This window comes from Amblyomma mixtum, chromosome 3 (genome assembly GCF_055824585.1).
Source record: "Amblyomma mixtum isolate Tamu chromosome 3, ASM5582458v1, whole genome shotgun sequence".
NCBI lineage: Eukaryota > Metazoa > Arthropoda > Arachnida > Ixodida > Ixodidae > Amblyomma > Amblyomma mixtum.
Window position 1 is genome coordinate 291,739,157 of NC_143014.1, and position 24,891 is coordinate 291,764,047.

General features: G+C 46.6%; 1 protein-coding gene across 1 annotated transcript; it reads right to left on the minus strand.

Annotated features, from left to right (window-relative positions):
- Positions 1 to 471: 471 nt before the first annotated feature.
- LOC149355158 (inactive phospholipid phosphatase 7-like) lies at positions 472 to 24,677 on the minus strand. The gene is made up of 5 exons (XM_089576077.1): positions 24,617 to 24,677; positions 22,384 to 22,568; positions 17,797 to 17,918; positions 9,956 to 10,122; positions 472 to 993 (listed from the first exon to the last, which is right to left on the minus strand). Exons 1-5 carry the CDS (start codon positions 24,675 to 24,677, stop codon positions 620 to 622), a joined length of 909 nt encoding a protein of 302 aa, XP_089432203.1. The 3' UTR covers positions 472 to 619.
- Between the last annotated feature and the right edge of the window lie 214 nt (positions 24,678 to 24,891).

The window sequence follows — 24,891 nt, forward strand, 5'->3', positions numbered from 1 at the left end:
TAGAGCCGTTATATAGTTCTCTTGATGGACATTAGTTAACTGCCATTCATGACTTGAGAACGTGCCATATGCGCTCCACCTCATTCTTATTCTATTCCCTCTAATGATCCGGATCAGCAGCCACTACCTGCCCTAAATACACATTACCTCACCTCTTTCAGCACTTCATTACCAATTGGGAATTGCTGATCCTTTGAGACACTGTTGAACATTATTTTGGTCGTCTGCATCCGTCTTGCTTTGCCTGTCTCACTCATTGATCATGCTTTGCAGCTCATGTTTTGAGTGAATAAGCAAAGCAATGTCATGAGCGAATCGGAAATTACGTACGTATTCTCTATTAACTCTTACCTCCAACTGTTCCCAATCCCGGCCACGGAACACCTCCTATAAACTGGCGGTGAACCCGAGAAAACAAATAGAGTGCTATCGAAATCGCAAAGTACTGACAGTGTCCACGCCAATGCGAAATTGTCTGCGAGAACCTTCACAAAAACTGCTCTTTATTGTGCCACTAAGAGCCACAAAACTGCTTTGCTAGCAGAAGAGGCAGTTTTTTTAAAGTGCCAAAAGCCTCGACCTGGTCCCCGCTGCATGCTGCTCAGAGAAGGTTCCCTCATCACCACAGGAGCAAATCGCGTGCTTGCTCTTCGATGCTGTTGAAGAGCATGGACACCAGCTCCTCGGAGCACCAGATGGGCTCCACGACGAGGTGGTACTCGAGGACGCCTAGCACGGCGCCCATCAGGAAGTCTACCAGGTTGTGCTTGCCCAGCAAAACCTCCGAGACACTTACACCGATGCACCAAGCGACGAGAGTGGCCTTGAGCAGACGGAACGCACCGGTGCGGTTGACAGTCAGAAGAGTCACCAGGACCGCGCGCGAAGTGAAGGTGCATGGGAAGCCGAGAGTAGGCGCTTGGTGCTCGCCGCAGTGAAACTGGGTCGCCGCCGCCTTCAGCGCGGCCATCAGCACAGCGTCCACCAGGAAGGCTGCACGGGCCACGCAACACAGTTTGTCGCTAAAGCGGCGCGGAAGCTGTGGCGACTGCGGCAAGCACAGAGCACGCATACAAGCGACTGCATAAAGAATGGGGATTTGTAACTCAATAGCATTATTCGTCCCGGACGCCAAGAAGCCCAGCGTCGGAGTCGTAACTGAAAGGTCATGATTCTTCAAGAGTCAAGAGGGCGGTGAAGTAGAAAAGTTTCATTGCAAAGGAATAAGTGTGGTCGGGCAGAATAGAAGAGCTGTGCTTTCAGCCAGGCATCCTACTTTACACCACTGAGCTAAGTTCGTACACTAGGATAAACGGAGGCCTGGTAGGCGAGCACTTCACACCGCACAGTAGACGAATTACATTGCGGGAACAATTAGTTAATTAGGGTTACTAATTAGTGTGATCAATTAATATGGACCATAAAAGGCTGTTCCAGGGGGTCCCCAAGAGACCATACGGACCCTTTAACGCTATCGCATAATACTCTTAAGGTGATCTTAAATGCACTTCAAGTTTTCAGCGAAAGCTGCAATAGCTTTTGCATAAGCCATCCAGGGGTACAACATGTGTATGTTTTTATTAAAATACACAGTTTTTCTTCCGTCGCAGCAACAGCTCCCACGTGACCCCACGTCGCACGCCGTCTTGGCGCATTGGTCAGTCGCTGATCGAACACAGCGGCGCTGCGATTGAATTCCAACCGAACGGAACTCGATCGCAAGCCGTCTCTGGCTATACGGACGGCCGTCCCGACTTGTAGACCGGCAGAATTCGCAGCTTCGCAGGCGAAAATCGCATTCATGTGAAACGGGTCTTACGCGTAGCGCTTTTGAGGACGAGGTGTGAACTTCAATACGAGTCAGTTACTGCGCCGTTGCTTTCCTCAAAACTAACCGGCGGGTCTTAGTCCTTCCACGGGCAAGGATGAAAGCACAGGGGCGCCTTTTGCGTTTCGCCTACATCATAACGTGGCCGCCGCCGTCAGGTTGGAGACCAGGTACTCCGGCTCAGTCGCCGAGCGCTCTAACCAGTGAGTTACCGCGGACGACTGGAGTCCATAGAACTCTAGGAGACACCATTAATAGAGCAGCGGGCTTCGAAAGCATCGGCGCTTTCCTCTAGGAGCCGCCTATATGCGCGAGATGTTCCTTAAACGAGTTTCGACATATGTTTCCCCTTTAATCTGAGGGTCCGTTCATATTATCTCTCAAGTTAGGATTGGCAGCTATGCATTAAATAGTCACAATAATTACATTGCGAAAGCGAATACAAGGAGTAGAACTTACGCTTGCAGTGCTAAGAAAGTTAGTACGTGTTTGGTTTTGTTTGGTGTATGGGGTTTAACGTCTCAAAGCGACTCAGGCTATGAGGGACACCGTAGTGGAAGGCTCCGAAAATTTAGACCGCCTGGGGTTCTTTAACATCCCCTGACATCGTATATTACACAGGCATTTAGCATTAAGCCTCCATTGGAATGTGAAGCCGGAATCGCACCCGCCTCTTTCTGGTGAGCAACCCAGCACCATAAACACTGAGCCTCCGCGACAACTATCAGTCAGCTATCCGTAACGTGTAGCTTTTGCCGGTGCGGAGAGAGCATGAAGGGAGAAAGAAGAAAATCAGAGGATGGAAAGCACCGTCGGGGCCTTCGAAAACACAGGCACCTCTGTCTCTTTTTTTCTTTCACTCCTACCTTCCTGCCTTTCCACTTCCCCTATTCCCTTCCAACTCACCGCTCTTCCATCCTGGACCTCACCGTGCGGGATCAGAAGCGGCGGAAGATGAGAAGGTAGAGAAGCAGAAAAAACGGGACAGCCAGAGGCGCACAGAGTCGAAGCGGCATGCATGCTTCAAAGGCGAAGGCGCGACACTAGCGAAGTACTGAAGCAGGGCGAAAAGTTGGGCGATCTCTCTCATAGCGTGCAGCTCTGAGACATTAAACCCCATCCCTACATCTCTCACCCACGTATTGTAAGAGCGCGGTGACGAGCGAATGGCCAGTACGGACAGATGGATTTTTCTATCATTAACGAGGCGAATGAAACTGAAGAAATAATCCACAATTTTCTCGTCGTGCAATAGCTTCAGCGGCCTGACACGGGCTGAGGTTTGTGTTAGTCGTTAAAGCTTCGTGCTTTGACGCATTTCCGCCGAGGTACCGCTTGCAGCGACCCGACGTAGGCTTAACGAAATGGCGGTGCTTCGTGCCACCGGCGAAGCTTTCCCACCACCCCAAGCGCTGCAGGAGATGCCTGATATATAAACATAAATGATATTACAGGTGGCTGATTTCGCAAGACCTCGGCAAGCATTGTCCAGACAGCCGGAAGCGATGTTCTGTTGTAGCCACAAAACACACCCTGGATCACGACTGCTTGCTATATAGAGAGAGCTTTTTCACATGCCCGTGCACTCCCCTCAGAGATGTGACAGTTCAGTGGGAACCTAAATCCTGCAGCTTTTGTCATTTACTACTATGACCCACCGTGTGGGCTCGGTGGCCACGCCGTTCGGCTGCTGAGGCGCAATATTGAGGCCATGGTGGCTGCGTTTCGATGGAGGGGCAAAGCGTCCGTGTAGCGAGATTTCATTGCGCGCTTCGGTGGTCCAGATAAAACAGGAGCCCTTCACTACGGCGCCCCTAATGACCAACAGCGTCCCTTTCCTACATAAAAAAGTGTCTGTTTATATGGCACATAAGCAGCTGAGGTTATCACTCATCAAACACGACGTTTAACACTTTATTGTTTAAATATCTAAACTTTTCCAGATCTACAGTTTGTTGAAGATCTTTGCTATATTTAGAAACCCAAAAACACATGACAAATCAGCAAGTACATGGTATGGCTGTGTAAACAATTACAAGCTTTAGTTCAGCACAAGATGTCCAAGTTTACTAATGTGTTAATGTGTAGGTGCCCGAAAAATGTTTATAACACAGCCCTAACGAAAAAAAAATAGAATATCTTTCTTCGCGGCCAAACAGGTGACAAGATAGTTCTACAACGGCGAAGGAAATTTTTTTTTGCTGCTGCTTCCACTAACCATGGGCACGTGTCCAATACTCTACTTCTATCTGAAACCCTCTATTTTGCTGCGACGCTATCCATTCAGTTCCCAGCAGAAGCGCAGTCCATCCTTGTGTAGAGAGCACCTCGCCACAGCTATTGCGACATAGAGGCAACGTTTATTCTGATGTATGCAGCCACATAGACCTACAAGCCAGAAGGACCCAAACATATTTTCCGGGAGTCATGAGCAGCTGTCTAATTTCAGTTTTATTGTCTGGCTCGCACTGCTTGAGCACTCTGTACAAGGGGACGCGGACTGTATCGTCTTTACCACAAGTAAAAAGGCTGCATGGTTCACTTCTCACTAGTGTAGGAGGGCCTCTACGGCTTCACTAAGGATCAGAGGGTCTTGGAAGGCAAGAACTTGGGCTGTCTTATTTTCAGAGGGGTGGCAGAAGTTCTCCACCATATGGCTGAGAAGGAAACTGTGCAGCCTGATTAATTCCGGCAAAGACTGTACAGTTATGGACACACAGTACGCAAACACTGTTCGACTGCAACACCGCAGCTTTTTTGACCGAAGCTAATGCAATGGAGAGAGAGAGGAAAAATCTTTCGCAGACCTCTTCCAGCGCAACAGCTGAATACCACAAACACTCTGGGAAATGGCTATTGGCAATTTTAGTACCTAGAGGGGCTCCTCAATTGACCCAACATCGAGGCGTTGCAGAGGACTGCTCCGGCGGTGCGCCTAAGTAAAACCGTGCTTCTTTTAAACTTTCATGATAAGATCTCGCTTTGTCGATGCAGGGAACCTCGTGTGTTCTAAATACTCTCTTCCAAAGTAAAGAGAATAAGAGAGAAATAAAGGGAAAACCGCACTGGTATTTGAAAGCGCCGGCGTGTAAACGGAGCAGTAGGCGCCAGACGCCCGCTTAGAAGATAATTTAAAACCTATGGTATTGGAAATGAAGACTTCTGCAATGGAGTCAGTGAGAAAACCGGAAGATCATGTAAACAAGATCCAGCGAAAGCCAATTTGTCATGCTCATGCCCTGAAATTCTGGACAAGCACGTTTTTTTTTTTTCAGCGAGCAGTGGATTACGAACATAGGTATTTTAGCACGTCATAAGATTCCACAATAACAATCAATATACCCACAGATCCCTCCTCAGGACACTTGCAGTTTCCTTTTCTTCCTATTATATTCTATTCTTGCCATTCACCCGTCTCTCTGATTCCAGCCACAGCGAAGGTGTGGGTTAATTCAAATGAAAAAAAAAGGAACGAAATTGAAAAAAAGAAAACCCCCTTGAAAAAAAAAAAGAAAAGCCCTTTCTCCACTTTACGAGGATAACAAAGCATCATATCACATTCACTCATGCATTCGCAACAATACCTGCAATTACAGAGGTCGTCAAGGAAAAAATACTACGCGCTTGAAATTTGCGGCTTATCGATGTTTCATGAAAAACAGCGCCGCGCATTTACATCGGCTCTTCTAGTCCAGGCGTGTGATCTTTTTACAAATATACGTGATAAGAACTGCGCTATCACGCTTCAGCAAGCGTTCCCCTACATGCGTGTCCGGTAGCAGAATACTTAAGCAATCATGTTTAGAGGTTTTCTATGTTGTTGGGCGCATTTTAGGTAATTCAATAGGGAGGGAAGGTGTATTTGTACTGGAAAAGTCTGACATTTGATTTGTGCTCATAGTGCGCCGACAGCCGTGATTAACGCTGTGAGAGCTGTGTTGCGGTTTGTTATACGGTCCCTTCGGCCCATTTTGAAGTCTGTTTCGAAGGCTGGGACTATACTTTCTCTCTTGTTCTGTGTCCTTACACTTACTGAACTGAATCGTGCCCTGACGAAAGGAATATTGTTTCCGAAACTGTTGGCTAAATAAACCTGACAAACGAACAATACACGCACACACACATACGCACAAACGTACAATCCGCCTCTAAAGATCACGTCAAACTCTCTTTTACGGCATTTATAAGAAAAGATTGTATGCAGTGCAAGAACCTCTTTGCCCCTGAGGGCGCGTAGCTGCGTATGCCTGTACAATATTATTGCCTTTCTGTGCACACGTGCCGTTCGCTTCAATGCGATGAGATGCCTGCGTGCTGGTGTGTGTACGTGTGTCCAAAGTTGCCACTACACGGCCACCCCGGAGCAGGTTTCAGGTTTCTGAGCGCAGAATTCCATCCATGGGGAACGAAGCTTTGCGCGCCGGCTGTCTAACCACAGCGACAGCCTGCCTGCGTCCTTAAAAAAGACACTGCAGTGGAACTGTTATGGATGTGGTGCAGTATAGAATGCCCCCTACAAAACCGACATTTTCGTAACGTCTGAAGTTTTCATTTGTCATTTCATCCTCGCTTGCTTGCTGCAAAATAGTTAGCGCCCTTCGTTTCCGTGTTTTTTTTTCCAGAATTGGGAGGAAGAAATCAGGGGAATTTTTTTTACAGTTAAAATTACGGTGGAAATCGGGTTATTTGGGTAAAGTTACCATAATTCGGGTTTTTTCGTGCCACCCTTTCTTTTTGCATCAAAACACCACTTGTTACTTATTATCAGCGCTCGTTTTTGCGCGAGACACATATTTCCCTGCTCTTTTCTCAATATTTCACAAACCACGTCGGAATGACAGTTTGCGCATAAAGGAACTGCTCATGAAATAAGGTATTTTCTCATCTATCAGAATTAGTTCGCCGAGTAAACTGACTGTCTCCTACGCAGCACTTGGTGTGCATGCAAGGCACGCCTGTTTTGTGCACTGCAAAAAGAGTCATTAAACAACGCAAAGGCTGTCTTAAAGGGGCAAGAGCCCTCGAGCAGGATGTCTTTAGCGCAGATAGCTCTTGATACAGGATACCGAATTCATGCCTGGTTAGTACCCGTTTTAGGCTCCTCGATTTTAAACGTTACTTTCCGAACATATGCTCAAATTAAGTCACATTATAAATAAGAAGCGTTAGGAGAAGTTCAAGATCACCAGCTTAAGAACGCTCCTCTTGAATAAACATGGGATATTGGATCATTTTCGCTCGGTGTCTTCAGCGGGGTCAGGATCAGTGGTTACTGACTAAAGCGGGTATCTCGCTCATTCCCATCGCCCCTTTTACCTCTCCTATTCTAACTCCGGCTCCCAATATTCGTATCCTACCCCTCCCGAGCAACATGTCCCCCGTCCTGCACGCTGGCCGTCATCATGCGGCCGCGCAGCACCATTCCCCTCTCTTTGATACACAGGTTTAGCCAACACGGATGCCTCCTTCGTGGCTCCTCGAGGTTCCTGCGGCTACGCCCTGTACAATCCCCACCTCCCCGCTCCTGAAACCCACACCAGCGGGCCGTATCTACACCCTCCGGATCCATTGTCCCTCGAGGTCCTCGCCATTGCGCATGCACTGCAGTCATTTGCTCTACTTCCCTCTCTTCAAGAGTACACAGTCTATTCAGACTCACAAGGCGCTACACACCACATACAGAAACACACCCTAACCCCTTCTCTCCAACTGGAGGTCGAACGAGCGGTCTCTGCATTGCAGCCTTCCATCGTTTTCCACCGCTGGGTCCTTGGGCATTCAGGGATTGACAGCAATGAGCTGGCCCATCAGCTCGCCCGCGACACACTTTTCCGGGCACCGTTGATCCCCTGGCCAAAGACCTCGGAGGACGGTGGGAGACTCACCCTTCGCCGCACCATAAAAGAGGTCTACCTCGATCTCCGCCTAGACAAACGCCTTTACCCTCCCCCTCATCCATCACTCACGGTGCCGGAGGCTCGCCTTCTTCGGCACATTCAAATGAATACAGTCATCACCCCGTCTCGCCTCTTTCTCTATCGCTATCGATCGGACCCTCCCTGTCCCAACTGCCCCTGTATCTATGCGAACCTGGCCCATTGCCTCTTCTATTACCCGGCTACTCAGCAGTCGGGTTCCTACCCCCCACCTTCTTTATCCATCACCACCTGGCTCGACTGGCTTGGCGCTGAAGGGGAGGAAGAACAGCGACTTCTGGTCGCCCAGGCGGTCGACACGCTCGGCCTGTAAATTATGGCCGAATAAAGGTCTTGTACTACTACTACTAAGATAAGATGTGCTGAAATTTTTAAATATATGCTTTGTGAGTCACAACAACGCCTTTTTCGGAACAACATTGCGAGCGGTGTGGAGCATATGAATACAGCTAAGACGTGGTAACTAGTAGACTACTGAACAATATAGAGCAGTTGACTTTTTAACTATTACTACTGGTCTCTGCAATTGCTAAGGGGCGTGTAGCCCACCGTAATATTGATATCACTTTTCAAAATTTAGAAAGCGCTGTTATCCTCGGTGTTGTCCGCCAACAAATCTGGGCTACATCGCGCTCAAATGCATACGCTTTCGAGAAGCTTGCAGACAAAGCAACTCCGCACCTGCCCCCTTGAGCACGTTACTCATCCAAATAGCCAAGGTTTGTGCGACCATGGCACCGAGGATAAATCCGTTTTCGAAATTCTAAAAACAGATATGGATATGACCTGCGCTTGGCTACATGCCTCTCACTATTTATTCATTTATTTATTTACTTAAACATACAGAGGCGCTTTACGGGCCCATGGAGGAGTGTTTACAATGAGTCAATGTGATCAACCAGAATAAAACCAAAAATTACAATTTGCAAAAATTAAATAAGGAGACCAACAGTGATAGTTATAAACTTAACTATTCTATACTAGGTCACCAGCCTAAAAGTTGACACGTCTTACCTTTATTCCGAGGTGGTACACTACTGACCAACCTATGACGAAAAAATGCGTTCTTCTAAATAAAAAAAGCCTATTTTATAAAATTGCAGAACATCATAGGTGAACCTCCCGTCATACTTATATCTTAACGAGCAACTCATTCCCTAGCCATTGTATGTTCTCTAGAATATTAAAAATGGGTTCGAGGAGCAAGAATCGAGAAAAATCGGGTTTTACCACAAACCGAACGATTGTAAATACAGTATTAGTATGTTGGCCTGAAAATTCCTATATCAGCGGTCCATGCCTTTGGTTAAATGAACGAGACCAGGCCCAGCCAAGTGGACAGCTTCCCTATCCCTACGAATACCACAGCGAGTTTGTCCATTAGTGTTTCTCCAGTAACGTCACAAGCAGCGTTGGAGGAAGGCAAACAAGCTGTGGAGGCCCTTTCCTCGTGAAGGCCATGTATTTAAAAACGCACTACATGCCTTTCGCTAGAAGATGGATCCAAGGACTGCCGCTATTGCAAGCGTGAGACAAAAAGAGCCTTTCGAAGCAGAGGGTAAGGATAATTTTATCAGACGAGGTGTCCTTGGTACGTACGCGATTCCGCACGGCAATCCACTCCACAATGTCGTTCCCATCCTTCCTGTCCGCAAGGCAGCCATCGCTTGCCGTTACGGCACTGTTTATACGTGCGAGATTTATTTCATAAGCGACCAAACCAGCTGTTATCATTGCATTCACCACGCCCACGCTATTGTGACCGATGTCAGGCCCAGGTTGAGCACTACGGTTGCTTACCATATCTCAAGGAGGATGCAATACAGAAAACAGAATCAAGTCTGATGCTCAGTTTGCTCGGATAGTGCTAGAAGATTTATTCTGGTTACGAACTACATCACCCCGAGCACTCAACAGTGTTGAAAAAATGCTGGGAATTCTCTGTAGCAAACATAGAAGAGGGGAGCGCCGACTGTGCCATGAGCAGCTTGCATGTCGCATAGTCATGCCACCCTTGTCGATCACCTTCATCATGTTTCTGCAAGCCCACAGGTGCGGGAACTCTACACCCAGCGACACTTATTACGCCAGTATCAGTGGGCAGCCCCCAGCTCAGAATGCGCAAAGAATGTCACTCACCGAGGTGCTGCTTTGCCGACAGAGCAGCATGCAGCTCACGACAGGCACTCACCCACGAATACGTTACAGAAGAGCGTGCGCACTGGCACGTCGCAGGCGAAGAAGGAGATAAAGGCTGTGAGACCGCCAATCCAAACTCCGCTGTGGCCTGACATCTCGATGGCTGTCAGCATGCGCTTGGCCAGGGGCGAGTTCTTGTACCAGGGGGCCTCGTGTACGCTGCGAAGAACATGGCCGAATTTTGGTTCTCGTCCAAGAGGGGGAAGTAGTTCATACTCGCGGGGATCCCAACGCGACTCGTGATCAGCCCCCAAAGAAGCGCTGATTGCGAGAAAAAAACGAAAAAAATTCTCAGTTTTAATTCGGCTTGAACGTATTACAGAGCGAAAGCATTAGTAAATCACGACGGTAAAATTTTGGCAATGGGCTGGGCCAAATTTAGAGGTCGCCATCGTGTTGAGCACGCTGAATTATGACTGGACATGAATTTTGGCTCATATCGGCGAAGGTCAAATTTCAGGGGTTAGCCAAATTCTTGCGGTGGCATGGGCCCATATGTGTAAGTCACCATCGTGTTGGGTGCGGTCAACTATGGCTAGGCATCAATGTTGGTCCAAATCTTCCGAGGTCGAATTTTTGGGGCGAGTGGAGCAATTTTTGGAGCTGGCCAGGGCCGAATTGGGAGGTCACCATCGTTTTGAGCGTGGACAATTATGGGTAGCATAGACTTGGGGGGTAGGTGGGACAAATTTTGGGAGTGGGTGGAGCCAAATTTTAGGGTTGGCTGGAGGTCAAGGTCTAGAGCGAAAGAGCATACCACCATGGTGGACCAGGGTGGGCATAGTGAACCATGTAGACATGGTACACCTTGGCAGCTTACTGTAATGCTGTTCCTACGCTATGAATCGCAAGGTTATTAAGGCGGAAGCATTTAATATCTCATCGTTGTAAGCAGCAGTTGTCGAGAGAAATGTCACGCTTTTCAATTGGTAGAAACGATCGTGACGTCAGAGTGCGCGAATTTCAAACGGGGCCAATTGTACTTTGGCTAGTAACCATGCAACCAATTGAAGGGATCGTATAGTGATGCTCCAAGTAAGTGGGATCGAGCTTAGTTAATTGCTTAATTACCCAATTAGTCGAATTAACTTTTCTAGTCAGGTAATATAAATAAATAAAACCGAGTAGGAAATTGGTCGAGCTCGGGAATCGAACCCCGGTCTTCGGCGTGCGAGACGAGCATGCTATCCACTCCGCCATGCCAGCTCGATGGTTTGGAATGAACCAAGGCGCGTCTAGTGAATACGGTGTATTCGCTCACTCCCATCCTCCTCCCTTCCCTTCCGGCGAGATTTAGGTGTCCACCGAGATATGAGAGACAGCTGCATTTCCTTTCCTCAAAAACCAATTTACCGACGAGAGAGGCGCAGAACCGAATGGGCAATGGCGTTCTATGGACTCCCTGGCAGCGTTGCAAGATGCTGTCGTGTTCCACTCTTAGAGGCGAAGCTTAACATCTTAGCCACACATCAGTGACCACACATTAGATCAAAAAAGTGCCCCCCTGAATTTTGACGGGTGTCCACCGAGATATGTGAGACAGTTACTGCGTAATTTCCTTTCCTCAAATACAATTTTCATTTTCATCATTACGGGCCCTCTTTGTCTTCTTTCACTCCCACTTCCTCCCTTAGTCTACCGTGCGGTTCGGGGTGTCCACCGAGATGACAGAGAATTACTGCGCCATTTCCTTTCCTCAAAAAAGCGTTGCGTTCAAAGGGCAAGGCATCGCGCCGAACGGGTGGTGGCGTTCCGTGGACTCCCTGGCAGCGCTACAGCACGTTGTCGCGTTCCACTCCTAAAAGCGAAGCTTAAGCGTCATTAATTAGCAGTTAATAAGTATTCAGGCATTAATAAGTAATTAAGCATTAATTAGTGATTTGTCATCACTTAGTAATTAGTACTCGATTATATGTGACGCCACCAGTGCCACAGAAGCAGCGAAAGTGGTGCGGAAAACGCCTTCGCCTCTACGCACTTTAGACAGTCAAAGTGCCCCTGAATTTTTTCAAGGTAATCCGGCGAGACGAAATATGAGATCCAGTTTTGCATCGAGTAAAGCTGTCGCTCTAAAGTAGGAGATGTGGTTATGGTTTCCGGTGTTTCATTTCTATTGCAAAAGCACTTCTAGCCCCAATCCTCGGGTTCCAGATGTGTGTCTGTGTATGTGAGTGAAACCTCAGGGTAGCAAGTGCAACTGGCTCAGTGGGTCAGGCGACACATCAGTTCCGCTGCGAGGAGGCGGTAGCGTCCACCTAAAAATTGAAACTGTTAAGCGCCTTTCCTTCTCTTAAAAGCAGCGGAAGGTTTAGAATGCGTTGACTCTGAGGAATAGAAAGGCGCATGCGTGGCTCCTTGGGTCACTGGACGCCACAATTGCGCTTTGAGGTACAGTCTTTGTCAAAAGTAACCAGGCTGCACGTTTTTTTCTTCTCAGTCGTATATTAAAGCTATTATGCCGGCCCTCAAGCTCTAAATCTCTGTATGGTAAGAAGAACCCCTGTTCTCACCTTCAAAGAGCTTTTTGATCTTTAGGAAAGCCGTGAGGGCTCTGTTATACGAATGAGAAGAAAACCATGGAGCCTGGTTACTTTTGACAAAGACTGTACGTCGGTGGTGCCCACCCGCAAAAAAACGTGCTTTCGCACGGTGTTTAGTGCTTAGGAATGCTAAAACACCAGCTACTTTTTTTTTGCCTTGAAAGAGTACGTGTCAAGTCATCACGAAAATCAGCTCAAAACACCAGTGCGTAGCTTTGATAATCCCCTACAAAAGATTTTGAACCGGCACTTTGGGTCTCTGGCACTTTGGGTCTCTGTCTCCGGCATCAAACAAACTACATTTGCTGGAAGATATTTGGGACGCTGCGTCCTTTAGCATTATAGTCATATTGTAACGTGGCGGCCAGCCGAAGAATGAGGCGTGGTGAACGATGGCTATGAGATGGTTTAAATGGCCGCTGGCCTAGCGCGGGCGCTCCGTCCCGCGCCACTGCCAGCTTCGTCTTCGTCACAATATTGCATCTTTTTTGAGACCCCCTTTCACAACCCCTTTAAATTACACTCCTCGCAACGCCTGCGACTAGACCTTGCTAGACGGCATCTCTTTACGCGCTTGAAACGTATATCATTCTTTTTGATTGAAATAGAGTGTTCGTACTCTTCTTAAAGCCAATTTGGCATGTACAGTCTAACCGGAATGAAACGCGAACATTGCTTATGCCGTACTTTTTTACGTTGCAGCGAAATATTCCTCATAATAGGTTTATGAATATTTGCTTCGGTAGACCTTTTGGGCTTAAACATGAATCAGGCTAGTTGCGCCCAATAGCTGAAAGTGCACAAGTTAGAGTTTGTTTTGTTGACAGGCGCCGTTCAGAGTTTCATTCTAGCCTGAATAGACATTGCGGACGAACAGTTTCTTCGTTCAGTGGTATGGTGAGAACCGAACGGAGCACGCTATGGCCTTGGAACTATTTGCGCACTGCCTTATGAAGACTGGGATGTACAGCGTGTACAGATTCCATAAATATTTTCGGAACAAGCCGCGAAATGCTGACCTTCTTGGTTGCCTTGTCTGAAAGACGACAAAATGTTTTGTAGCTTCAACGTAACGACAAATTTTCTGTTCTGTCGTATTTTCCTCCAGTACTGCAGTTTTATTTCTGCATTCTGAAGCTCCGTAGTACTTTTCTGCAGCAACAACCTAGAATTCAGTTGTTACTACAAATTGTTGGTCAAAAACATTGCAGAAAGCCACAGGCATTTTTCTGTTCTGTTTTTCTACCTGGATTCGCACTCAAGGGTTCGTTGGAAGGTCGTGGTGGGGAGTAGAGAGCACAGTCCATGCTGCCGACTTCTGCATGCATTTGTTAAGGCGAGAGCATTAGATGGTAGAGTTCAAGGTTATCTGTCGGCAAAATCTGTCCGCGAAATGTGTCCACCGCAAATGATGCTGATTAAAGAGTACAAATAAACAAAATTGTGGTCTAGGTGGCAATCGAAACCGCGGCGCCGGCGTGACAGACGGGGAACGATTTGCGCTGAAGTGTAAAACTGCCCTTCCATTATTCTTTGATTGAATGGCAAATATCTCTATTTCTGCGAAGACGGCCACATTGAAGGACCGGAAACGCATTGTGGGCAACGGCGGCCGACAGAACTGAAATAGCAGGGTGTGTTGCTGGGCAAGTTGGTTTGACATCCTGAACACGCAGAGCTGACAGACGAGGGACGAAGGAGAGCTGTGTGTGTTCTGTGTGTGAACTGTGTGAAGGAGACACCTGTGTGTGTCGTCTCTCCTTCGTCCCTCGTCTGTCAGCGCTGCATGTTCAGGAGAACTGAAATAGCCAAATGGTCAACCAATGAAATTAGTTTCTTGTGGCAACAAATTGGAAAAGTACTTGCTTTTGTTGGAGAAGAGTAATTTTAAAAAAGAAATCGCAATGATTTGGCGACCATGGCACCTACCCTGCTGGCAAAGCGTGGTGGCGCCGAATACGGCCGAGTGAAACACGCTCTCAAGGCCCCTACCTCAACTTAGCTTAAAAGCTATCGTTGAATCTCGTTTTACACAGCGGTAACCGTACTATGATTCTTTTTATATCAAGCTGTTTGTTATTTCAAAGGACGCTTCTACCTACTAGGTTTTTTTCTTCTTCTCAGAGGCAAGGCAATTCTCGCGAGTATGTTTTTGCAGGCTAGTTGGTGCCTAAGCATTGTGGGTTTTTTTTTTTGCGCAAAAGACACGACACAAAGAAACGAGGTAGACAGGACAAGCGCTTGTCCTGTCTACCTCGTTTCTTTGTGTCGTGTCTTTTGCGCAAAAAAAAAAAACCCACAATGCTAAGGCAATTCTCATAGCGGGTACTTCGTGCGCTGTGTTTTCTGGAGTAAAATGAAGGGCTTTATGGAAATCCTGGACCCAGAGAGATCAAAGACTACGCGTATAGTGCACGGGACATGGGCGGAATTCGCAAATAGCATTTCCTTCAAAAACGGCCGAAATAGGTTCGAAAGGCTGGCGTAAAATTTTCAGCTGGCGATGAGCTACAGTGTAAGCTCTGAAAAAAAAAAGGAAGTGCAAAGAAACGAAAACGAGAGGGGGGAAGGGACGTATAGTACGGTTCGCTCGCTGTACAACGGAACGTGCAATCACGTGGCCTTTGCTCTTCGGTAAGCGCCGCCGCCATGACTGCCGCCGAGGGTCGGCGAGAGCGGGAGGTACCAGGCGCTCGGCGGGAAGAGCAGCCGGGGGTCCATTCCGCGCACGCGCATTGTGCCGTCGCTTCTCGATGACTCACGTGGAAGCGCTTCAAAGCGCGGCGGCCAAGCTATCGCACGTTCCCTTTAACAGTGGACCGTACTGCACACAGTCACGCCGCACCGGCTGCTGCCCGGAGCCCGTGCACACACCAAGACTCGAGCTCGTAAATCTCGTGATTCGTGTGCCACTCTTCTTCATACTCTAAAGCGTAATAAACGTCCACACAGGCGAGCGTTCCATACAAATTGGTTGCCTGGGGTTTGAGTCTCCTGCCTAAAAACAGTTATAACCGCTGATAGCTTCCGCATCACATCACTTTAGTTTTTTTGGTTTTGTGGGGTTTAACGTCCCAAAGCGACTAAGGCTATGAGAGACGCCGTAGTGAACGGCTCCGGAAATTTCGACCACCTGGGGTTCTTTAACGTGCACTGACATCGCACAGTGCACATCACTTTATTTTTCTTGAGACCCTTGACAGGGTGTTACGTAAGGGGTTGGTTTACACAGTGCTGCAGTTCACAGTGGTTGCAAATGTTGAGGGGTAGGTTGCGGCGGCGATATGGTGTGGAAGGGCATTATAGCCCGTTGCTGCTCGTAAAAAAAAAATGAATTGGTAAAAAGAGTTGTATGGGCACCCGTGAAAGGAAGCGGTTAAACGATGCAGGTGATCTGCGTGGTAGGAGTTCGCAGATGTATTGTTCCTGTATTAGTGGCGAATAAAACAACTTGTGAAACAGGGCAATTCTGCCGATGCGACGGTGAGTGGAAAGATTAGAGAAACTATTTTTGCGGCATGATGAGCTTATATATATTTCACTCTTAGCGAAAGAAACTTTTTGTGCTGTATTTATATGATCACTTTCTTGCACAGAAACTAATAAAATGTCTTGTTTTGAATTCTGCAGCATGATTTTTGTTTATTTTAATCTTGGGCATTACACGCAAGATGTTCTCTTGCTAAGACGTCAGAGCGAATTAATGGCTTAGCTCTCACTGATAAGTTGCGATTTCTGCCACGCTTCTTACGATGTTCGCAAGAACCACCAATAAAGGTCGCTCGAGTGAGGTATGCTTTCGTGCTGCAAATTTCGTGCTGCTATTCATAAAATAATAACAAACAACCTCCCGTTTGATATATCAATATTTAACATCCCACCACTTCCAACACGGAGCCGCACGTACGGCAATTTTAACTTGCCAGTGAAAAGAAATGTATATGGAGAGCGTCTCCTAGAGTTTACGGACGTAAAAATTTGGAATAATCTACCACATGACCTAAAGACTGCCTACAACTTCTCCATTGGAATAAAAAATTATTACCTTAAAAAGAATGACACACTTTGAGTTCATACTTTCATTTTTTACTAGTCGTCTTAGATATTTGCCTGATATTATTTGCATGTAGCCGAATCCTGATACCTTGATTTATTTATAGATTTATACATTTGCGTTTATTCTAAAAAAATATTTTATCCTCTTCTCGTGTGTTGTACCCTTGTGATGCTTTGTAAATACTTAACAGCTATTTTCCCCTAGCTTTTTGTGATGCCTTAATTTTTGTGTAAGTTCTACGCGTTTTGTTTGATCTGTAAGTTTTTAGTTTATATAATCTGTAATATATGTCTTTCTTTTGTTGATGCTCTTACAAGTGTTGAGAGTGATGTATAGCCTTCTTTATACTAACTTACTGTCTTTGTTTTGGTGTATTGTTGACTGCATGCTTGTATACTTTTTTTCTATTGGACTCGTTACTAGCCGTTGGCTATGGGTCCGGGCAGTGTTTGCGTACATTTGGAAAGCAACAAAGACCAATAAATAAATGAATGAATGAAAAAAAAATTTTTTTCCCCACACTTCATTTTGCGTAGGGTAGTCCTAAATCGGTTTTCTGGCAGGGTCCTCAATTGCGGGTGGTGAGCAACGTGCACATGCATATATACCTGCCCACCGTCAGGCAGCAGCTCAATTAATCATGAGAGGCTGCTCGGGAAGGCCAACCTGGCTCGCAACCCAACCCAAGTCCCACCGATGGCAGCACCTGCCAAAGAAAGCCAGTGCCGCATCGCTTGGCCGCTGAACCACTGGGCCAGGAGTGGCAGGAAGACTCACAGGGATATATGAATTAAGAGAGTTACCAATTAAGCATGTATATAGATGTCAAACCCTTACAGCTATCCGAACAACTGTCATCCGTGAATACTGGATGCGAACACTGGAAACGAAGGGAAAACCGAACTGCTAGCGCACCTAATTTGCATTCGGCCTAAGTACGCAAATCATCCACCATTTTTTTTCCCCACGGTTCATATAGTATAGGGTAGTTCTGAGCGCTGCCACAGGTTGAAAAACAATTACGAAATCTCACGAGAAGATAACAGCATAGCTTACGTCACGATTACTCCAAAGTTGTCGTAGCTGTGCTGACAAATACCGGCTTACATTTTGCCAGCTGGCTTTGGGCTCACGCTGTCTTTATTCGTGTGTGCACTCAGAGGGCGGGCGATTGCAGCGAAAACTTTTGTGCGCGTTCAATGGAGGGTTTGAGAACAAGTCACAAAGCTCACCCACCTGCCGACCGACGTGGCAACCACACAGCCCTTAGTGTAGCGGAGCGCTGCTAGCGGCGGAGATGCGGGATGAGAACCGTGAAAGGATATCTTCTTTTCTCTTTGCGGCGTCTTGGTCACGAACTGTGTGAAAATACCCAGCTGCTGGTAACGAGTCCCCCTGAGACCCGAAATGTTGTGTCGCAGATTTTTTTCACACGCTTAGCAAACAGAATTTTCTTAGATGGAAATATGTCGTCCCTCATTTTGAATTTCGTCTTTTGTCTGAGAAACGAGCAACACGGAGATATTTATAAAATGTCAGAAGAGCTGATAAAAATTAAAGCTCTCTCTTCGGTAAATTGTGCGTCTATGCCCTTCTTTGCACTGGTACAAGATCTATTCCACTCAAAAGTTATTTACGACCTATGGAAGAGCAGGTAAAAAAGCTTGTTTTTTTTTTTTACCACCGCTGTAAAATGTGCTCGTGCTGACTCCCACTCTTTAACATGGGAGGAAAATGACTGGACTGCGGCCACGCTCACTATATAGTGCCACAGGTTTCAAATGAGTCAAATAAAGGCATTTCTACGATGCTAAAAATCGTTCCATGCCTGCCGCACTTGCGATCCCGTGCTCGCTTACGTTGCACAGATTTTCTGCATGCATGTTCAGTCAGGCATATCAGCGTCATTTTACCACGCTTCACCAAGCGTCCCGCGTTTCGTGCTGCATTGATAATGCCAGTAATACGTGTCGTGCTGTAGAACTTCAATTATGACCATATGGTGTATCCAAACACAAAAGAATTTCTATCGTACTGTTAATGGGCTCCTTCCACGACAATGCTTTCATTAATAAGGAGAGACAACGTGCTATCGTAACGCCACAGGGCCCAGCGATATACTACCGTAATTTTACGGCAAAAAGAAAGAAGTAATGTTATCCTTCCTCCAAATGGCATGAGTAACATGTTAAGTTCCGCTTTCAAACTCCCTTCCTTCCTGCACACACGCTCCCATTAATTCAACACCACAGCCAGCTTCCTCCGTGGCCCGTGTGTTTTGAGTTGCTACATATTGTAACGCGATTTTCCCGCCGAACGTCCAGTGTCGTTAGCTGTAACATTATTCTTCGATATTTCAACGCAGAGAGTTTAGCGAATTATTCGTCTGTCTGTCCCGCCTTGGGAAGGTAGCATCGTGAAAGTCTTGTAGTCTTTTGTCCCGCTATCTACTAGAAGCGCTCTACTATTACAGCTATTACATTGTTTTCCTCAGGCAGCGACAAAGATAGCGAGATAGGTACCGAGAAGATACTAGCGCTTGTGTCGCTTCTCTTCCTTCTTCATCTACTACAATCGTGTATTCCTACCAGTAATGCTCAAGAAGGGCAAAAAGACATGTTGTAAATACCCATTCATTGCAAGTGCCATTTTATAAACGGTGTTCTTTAGCTATGTCCTGCGCATTTCTTGTTTAAAGTTTTTGTATCAGTTAAACATTACTTATGTAATGGTTCACTTATAAGGCCATTCAGGCATCATGAATAAATAGCACTAATAATGGGCTTAGCTTACAAACCGCTCTTGTCGTCTCGGTGGTTTTGTGCCTCTGAGCTTCTTGGCCATAAATATGCACCGGCTTTCCTTGTATCCGCTAGTACAACAGTGCTACAAGCTATGCTCTTCTTCAATACATGCAAATATTTCGCTAGTTATTCGAAATCTGCCTGTGCACAGCGCATATACTCTTCTATTATTCAACATCTGCAGTAGCAGCAGCAGCATCAGCAGCAGCAGCACAAGCAACCTCACTACGCCCACTGCGGGACAAAGGCCTCTCCCATAAACATCCAATTAACCCGGCCCGGCCCTGTGCGAGCTGCGGCCACCTTATCCCCGTAAATCCCCTAATCTCATCCGCCCACCTAGCTTTGTGCTGCCACTCGCTACGCTTTTCTTCTCTTGGAATCCAGTCCGCAACGGCAATCGGTTGGTTACCTTCGCTTCGCATAACATGACCGACCCACGCCCATACCTTTTGATTTCGGCTAGGATGTCGTTTAATTATTGCTACAACGAGTCAGAGGCCGGAATGAGGGAATCAATGGAGATTTGTTGGCAATAGTGGCATGAAACGATGCGCTGTCGTGAGCCAGCCATAGTCAAGCGCGAGGCACCAGCGCAAGCCGGGAGCCCCGCGGTGTCGTCGTCATCTACGGCCGGTGGAGCAGGTGCTGCGTGAGACTGGCGCTGCGGCTGCAAACTGACGCATATTCGCTAACCCATCCTTGCTATCTTCCTGTCTCTGAATTAAGATTGAAACCATAATTTTTTTTTGTGTAGCTCACTACGATGTTGCCAATTTAAGTTGAACTTTCTTCGTTAGCCACCGCGTTTCCGCTCAGTAGTTGAGTGCCGGCAAACAACAGCTTTTATAAGTGCTATTAAAACTATTTTCTAATGAAAATAGCCTCTTACAACAAGCGGCAAATTTCCAACGCTAGGACTACTGATTGCGTTATAAAATAAAGCCAGGTAGACTTCCGAGCACAGATGCCGCTAGTAAGAAATATAATTTCGCCAAATTGAAGTTATAGTCCGAAATTCGACAGATGCCATCTCAGTTATGACAACGCATGTATGAATGAATAACGAACGATATCGCGGATAATAAAGGAGTACAGACATCCAGGTTTTGGCGGAAATGTTTTCTTATCTATAAGGATGCGGATGACACTATGCGTGAATTACCATGCGGTATTCGCCTACGACCGCTAAATAATTTATAAACGAATTTTTCTGTCATGCTGTTTCGGATTCAACAGCTGAGTGGTGGCTGTGACATCAAAGAGAGGTCATAGATCACGTGAGGCATCAAAAATTGCAGTATAATCAGTACTTCTAAATACGTTGTAATTCTGGTTCTCGATGAAGGCTGGCTTCAGCGTTCTAGTGAATTACAACAATGTAGGAGCCATTATATTGCAGTTTTTTTGTGCGTCAAGTGACATATAACTTCAATTTGACGACGCAGTCCCCATTCGTCAGTTGAAACCGAAACCGAAACAGCATGACAGAAAAATTCTTTTAAAATTTATTTAGTGTCTTAAGCGAATACTACATAGTGATTCATGCAGAGTGTGTTCCACATCCTTATAGAGAAGAAACCATGCCACCAACATTAGGTGCATATAGTCCTGTAACGGCCGCTTCGCTTTGAAGCGGAGTAGAAGGGACACCACAGTTTTCTTTCTTTCTTTCTTTCTTTCTTTCTTTCTTTCTTTCTTTCTTTCTTTCTTTCTTTCTTTCTTTCTTTCTTTCTTTCTTTCTTTCTTTCTTTCTTTCTTTCTTTCTTTCTTTCTTCCTTTCTTTTTTTCTTTCTTTCTTGCTTTCTTTCCTTCTTTCATTCTTTCTTTCTTTCTCTCTTTCTTCCTTTCTTTCTTTCTTCTCTTCCTTTCTTCCTTTCTTTCTTTCCTTCTTTCTTTCTTCCTTTCTTCCTTTCTTCCTTTCTTCCTTTCTTTCTTTCTTTCCTTCTTTCTCTCTTTCTTTCTTTGAGACAATTTGCTACAAATTGGCTCAGGAGGCAATAGCAAAAGGCCCGGATGGGGCCTGACTAGGCTATACCCCCCTGACAGCACAGGCAGCAGAAGTGTACATATGATTATACATCATAGGCAGACCGAAGTACAACACATCAATACAGAATACAGAAAGATACACACCGTCTTAGGTTATACTCTAATCTCTCTGTAGAAAGAAAAGGAAAATAACTTATTTGAACTGTAATAATACAAAATCAATATTTTACGTACTGCATCAAGGTTAGCAGTAAACAAAAATGTTTCACCAAACAAAAATTGATAATGTGAAATACAATCCAGTGTACATAAGTAATGGAATATGACCTATAGTGCACGATGGTAGTACAGCATAATACAGATTAATAGCACCAAGAGTTCGCTCAAGAGTTTAACCCATGCACCTCCTGCTCAGATAAAAATATTGCTTTAACTTACTTTTTCAATTGAATAGAAGACTAAACAGAACTTATTAAGTTTAATATGTCAGGGCATTTGTTGAAGAGTTGTGGTATTTGCGACGATAACCTCTGTAAGCCATAGTTTGTACGTGATCTGGCCCTAACTATTTCGCTCTGTCTTAGTTCGTACGGGGACTGTTTAGCTTGATAGTTTTCTTCAAATTTCGGTATATCTGCACGGTATTGGCGTAGCACTTCCAGAGATAGTTTTTGTTTAAACAGTTGTTTTACCTGAAGAATGCTATATCTGGTAAAATATGGGGCAGTGCTTTCCGTGTAGGGCACGTTTCCCATGGCCCGCATAGCTCGTTTTTGTAATGATAAAAGGTATTTCATACTTGTCTCGGTTGTCGTTGACCATACCAGAGAACAATAAATGAGACGCGAGTGGACAAGTGCAGTTGTAGTTTCTTTAGGCTTTTCCACTTAAAATGCATAGTTCTGGCTGAGTGAGTACTAAATATTTTCTAACTTGAGGTAAAAGTATAGTAAGTGAGTAGCCAAAACGTATGCAGAGCTACGCCGACATTTTCGAAGACACAGCTCCCACGTTGTGGAGTACTTACCGTGCGCTGAAGGCGGTTATAGTAGGTTTTATGGGTCTTCCGAAACGCTGCGTAGTCACTCAGGGCGGGAAAATTCCGAGGATACCGGCATGGCAGTAAAAGAGGCGGTGCAAGCCAGGTGGGCGCCACCTCGCGGCGCTTTCGTTGGCTCTTCCTTCGTTCTACTCTCCCAGATAGAACACCTCCTGTAAGGACAAAGCGTATCCCATAAGGTGTAGCCATGCTCTAGCTATCAGCAATTCGACGATGTACGACGAACAGACGACAAGGAGCAATTCAAACTGTATCTGATGCGCCTCCAACTGGTCTGGGGCCGTATTATTTAAGCTGTTCATTTTAAAATGGCCGTGTCGCGTCCATCTGATCCACTGTCATTGGTCACTCAGATGTACCCGCGGCTTGCAACCATCTGTGGAAAGCGAACCGAACACTGGGTATAAGGCGACCGGAACTCACTGTAGGCTTCATGTCCCAGCCAATGGCAGCCATTGGGCCGGCCGGGTCGCCTGCTGCTGACGGAGCGCTGCGATTGCACCTCACCAGTGGCTGCATATCGCAGTCAATGCCAGGTCCACTCGTCGACCACCAAATGGCCGGATCGCTTTCCACAGACGCTTGAAAGCTGCTGGCATACATCCGAGTGACCAATGACAGAGGACCAGACAGACGCGAAATGACCATTGCAAAATCGGCAGCGTGTAGTGTAATCGGCCCCTGTTGTATGTGATTGCGCAAGAAATGGCACGCGAGCTCAATGTGAACATGCGACAGCACATCGAAGCGAGGTGGCGCAGGCGCATGAGTGACCTGAAGGCGGTGCTTCGCATTGTCTCCGATAGCACTCGAGGTCTCTCGCTTCAGCGCTTGAGCAAACGACGCAGACGACAGCAGACGTCGCATTCAGGCCCTTCTACGCCTGCGCCAGTTTCATTTGATGCACCTGCGCAACGCACTGACGTTCCACGGAGCAGGGCCACGGCTCGCGAGTTCACCCTAACAATGGACGAACTGTAGGCGCACGAAGTTTCGGCAGTCAAGATTACAAGCAAAACAAGGAACGAAAGAACGATCGCATGATATTTATAAAGCTTGTTGAAGTCCAAAAAGTGCAGGGCGGTCACGCAGCTACGTACCCGCACATGTTCATTGACTCCCCCAAAGTGGTTTCTCGGCCGACGAAAGCTGCTCCCTGCAAAGGATTCTTCAGAATCGCAGCTAATAATTTGGCTGAAGTGCGTTGATTCAGTTTTGATAAACAGATGCAGATGCATATAGTTTTACAAGTCCACAATCGTGGCACATGAGGCGGGTATCCTTTTCGTCTTTAGTACATTTATGAAAAGTCATTGGCGCTCTTTGCAATAACCGTGCGACTACAGCATTTTTGATTGAGTAAATCAGCCACTTGGCATGAAGAATTATGTTACGGCTCATTTCCTTAATCAATTCTAGCAGAGCATTATATCCAGGTCCGTGCGCCGAGATGCTCACGTTAGGCGGATGGAGCGGGCAATAGCCAGATCCCCACACAATAGGTCAAGTTATGACTTCGGCATAGATGCGCTCCGTGCCTGTATTTTAAGATGGTGTTCCAGTTAAGCGGGTTTTATAACCTGCCGACAGTCTGTAAAAAAATGGTTTGGTTTGGTTTGGTTTATGGGGTTTAACGTCCCAAAGCAACTAAGGCTATGAGAGACGCCGTAGTGAAGGGCTCCGGAAATTTCGGCCACCTGGGGTTCTTTAACGTGCACTGACATCGCACAGTACACGGGCCTCTAGAATTTCTCCTCCAAAGAAATTCTGCCGCCGCGGCCGGGATCGAAAAAAAAAAAAATTGTAGTCCTGACGTCATGAGCTCTGTTCAGGCAACGCCTCCTTTATTTCAGTGCCAGCCAGGTCGCTCGCTCCGAAGTGGGATTCGTTTGGACCTCTCGGTTCCGCCGCCGGGATGGCTCAGTGGTTATGGTGCTCGGCTGGTGACCCGAAAGACGCGGGTTCGATCCCGGCCGCGGCGGTTGAATTTCTTTGGAGGAGAAATTCTAGAGGCCTATGTACTGTGCGATGTGAATGCACGTTAAAGAACCCCAGGTGGTCGAAATTTACGGAGCCCTCAACTACGGCGTCTCTCATAGCCTTAGTTGCTTTGGGACGTTAAAATGCATAAACTAAACCAAACCTCTCGGTTCCTTTACCAGTGACGGGGTGGCGCCAGTTATGTGGAACCGTGACTTACGTAATCGCGCGAGCTGATTGGAGCTGTTGGCATAGCTGGGGATTGCCCCACACTTTACCATGGGCCTCCTTGCGAAGATAAAAAATTTGTTCCCTTATTTCGCGTGCTATGTCGCTAGTTGTGCGGATGCTTTCCATTTTACATCGATGGGGCGGGTGCAAACGCTAGCGAATGGGAGAACGGAAGAAAGGCAAGAAGTAGAGGGCCCGATTTGCGGGAACGGTGTGTTTTGATTGGAATTTAAACCAATGCAGCCACAAACTAGGCACACGGCA

Excerpts from the sequence above, each read along its gene's own strand:
- LOC149355158 (XM_089576077.1), bottom strand. The coding sequence starts at position 24,677 with ATGGTAAAGTGTGGGGCAATCCCCAGCTATGCCAACAGCTCCAATCAG. Across the intron at positions 17,919-22,383 it reads ATAACCGCCTTCAGCGCACG|TTCGTGACCAAGACGCCGCA; the intron begins GTAAGTACTCCA and ends ATTTTCACACAG. Across the intron at positions 994-9,955 it reads CTTCTGTAACGTATTCGTGG|CCTTCCTGGTGGACGCTGTG; the intron begins GTGAGTGCCTGT and ends TGGCCCGTGCAG.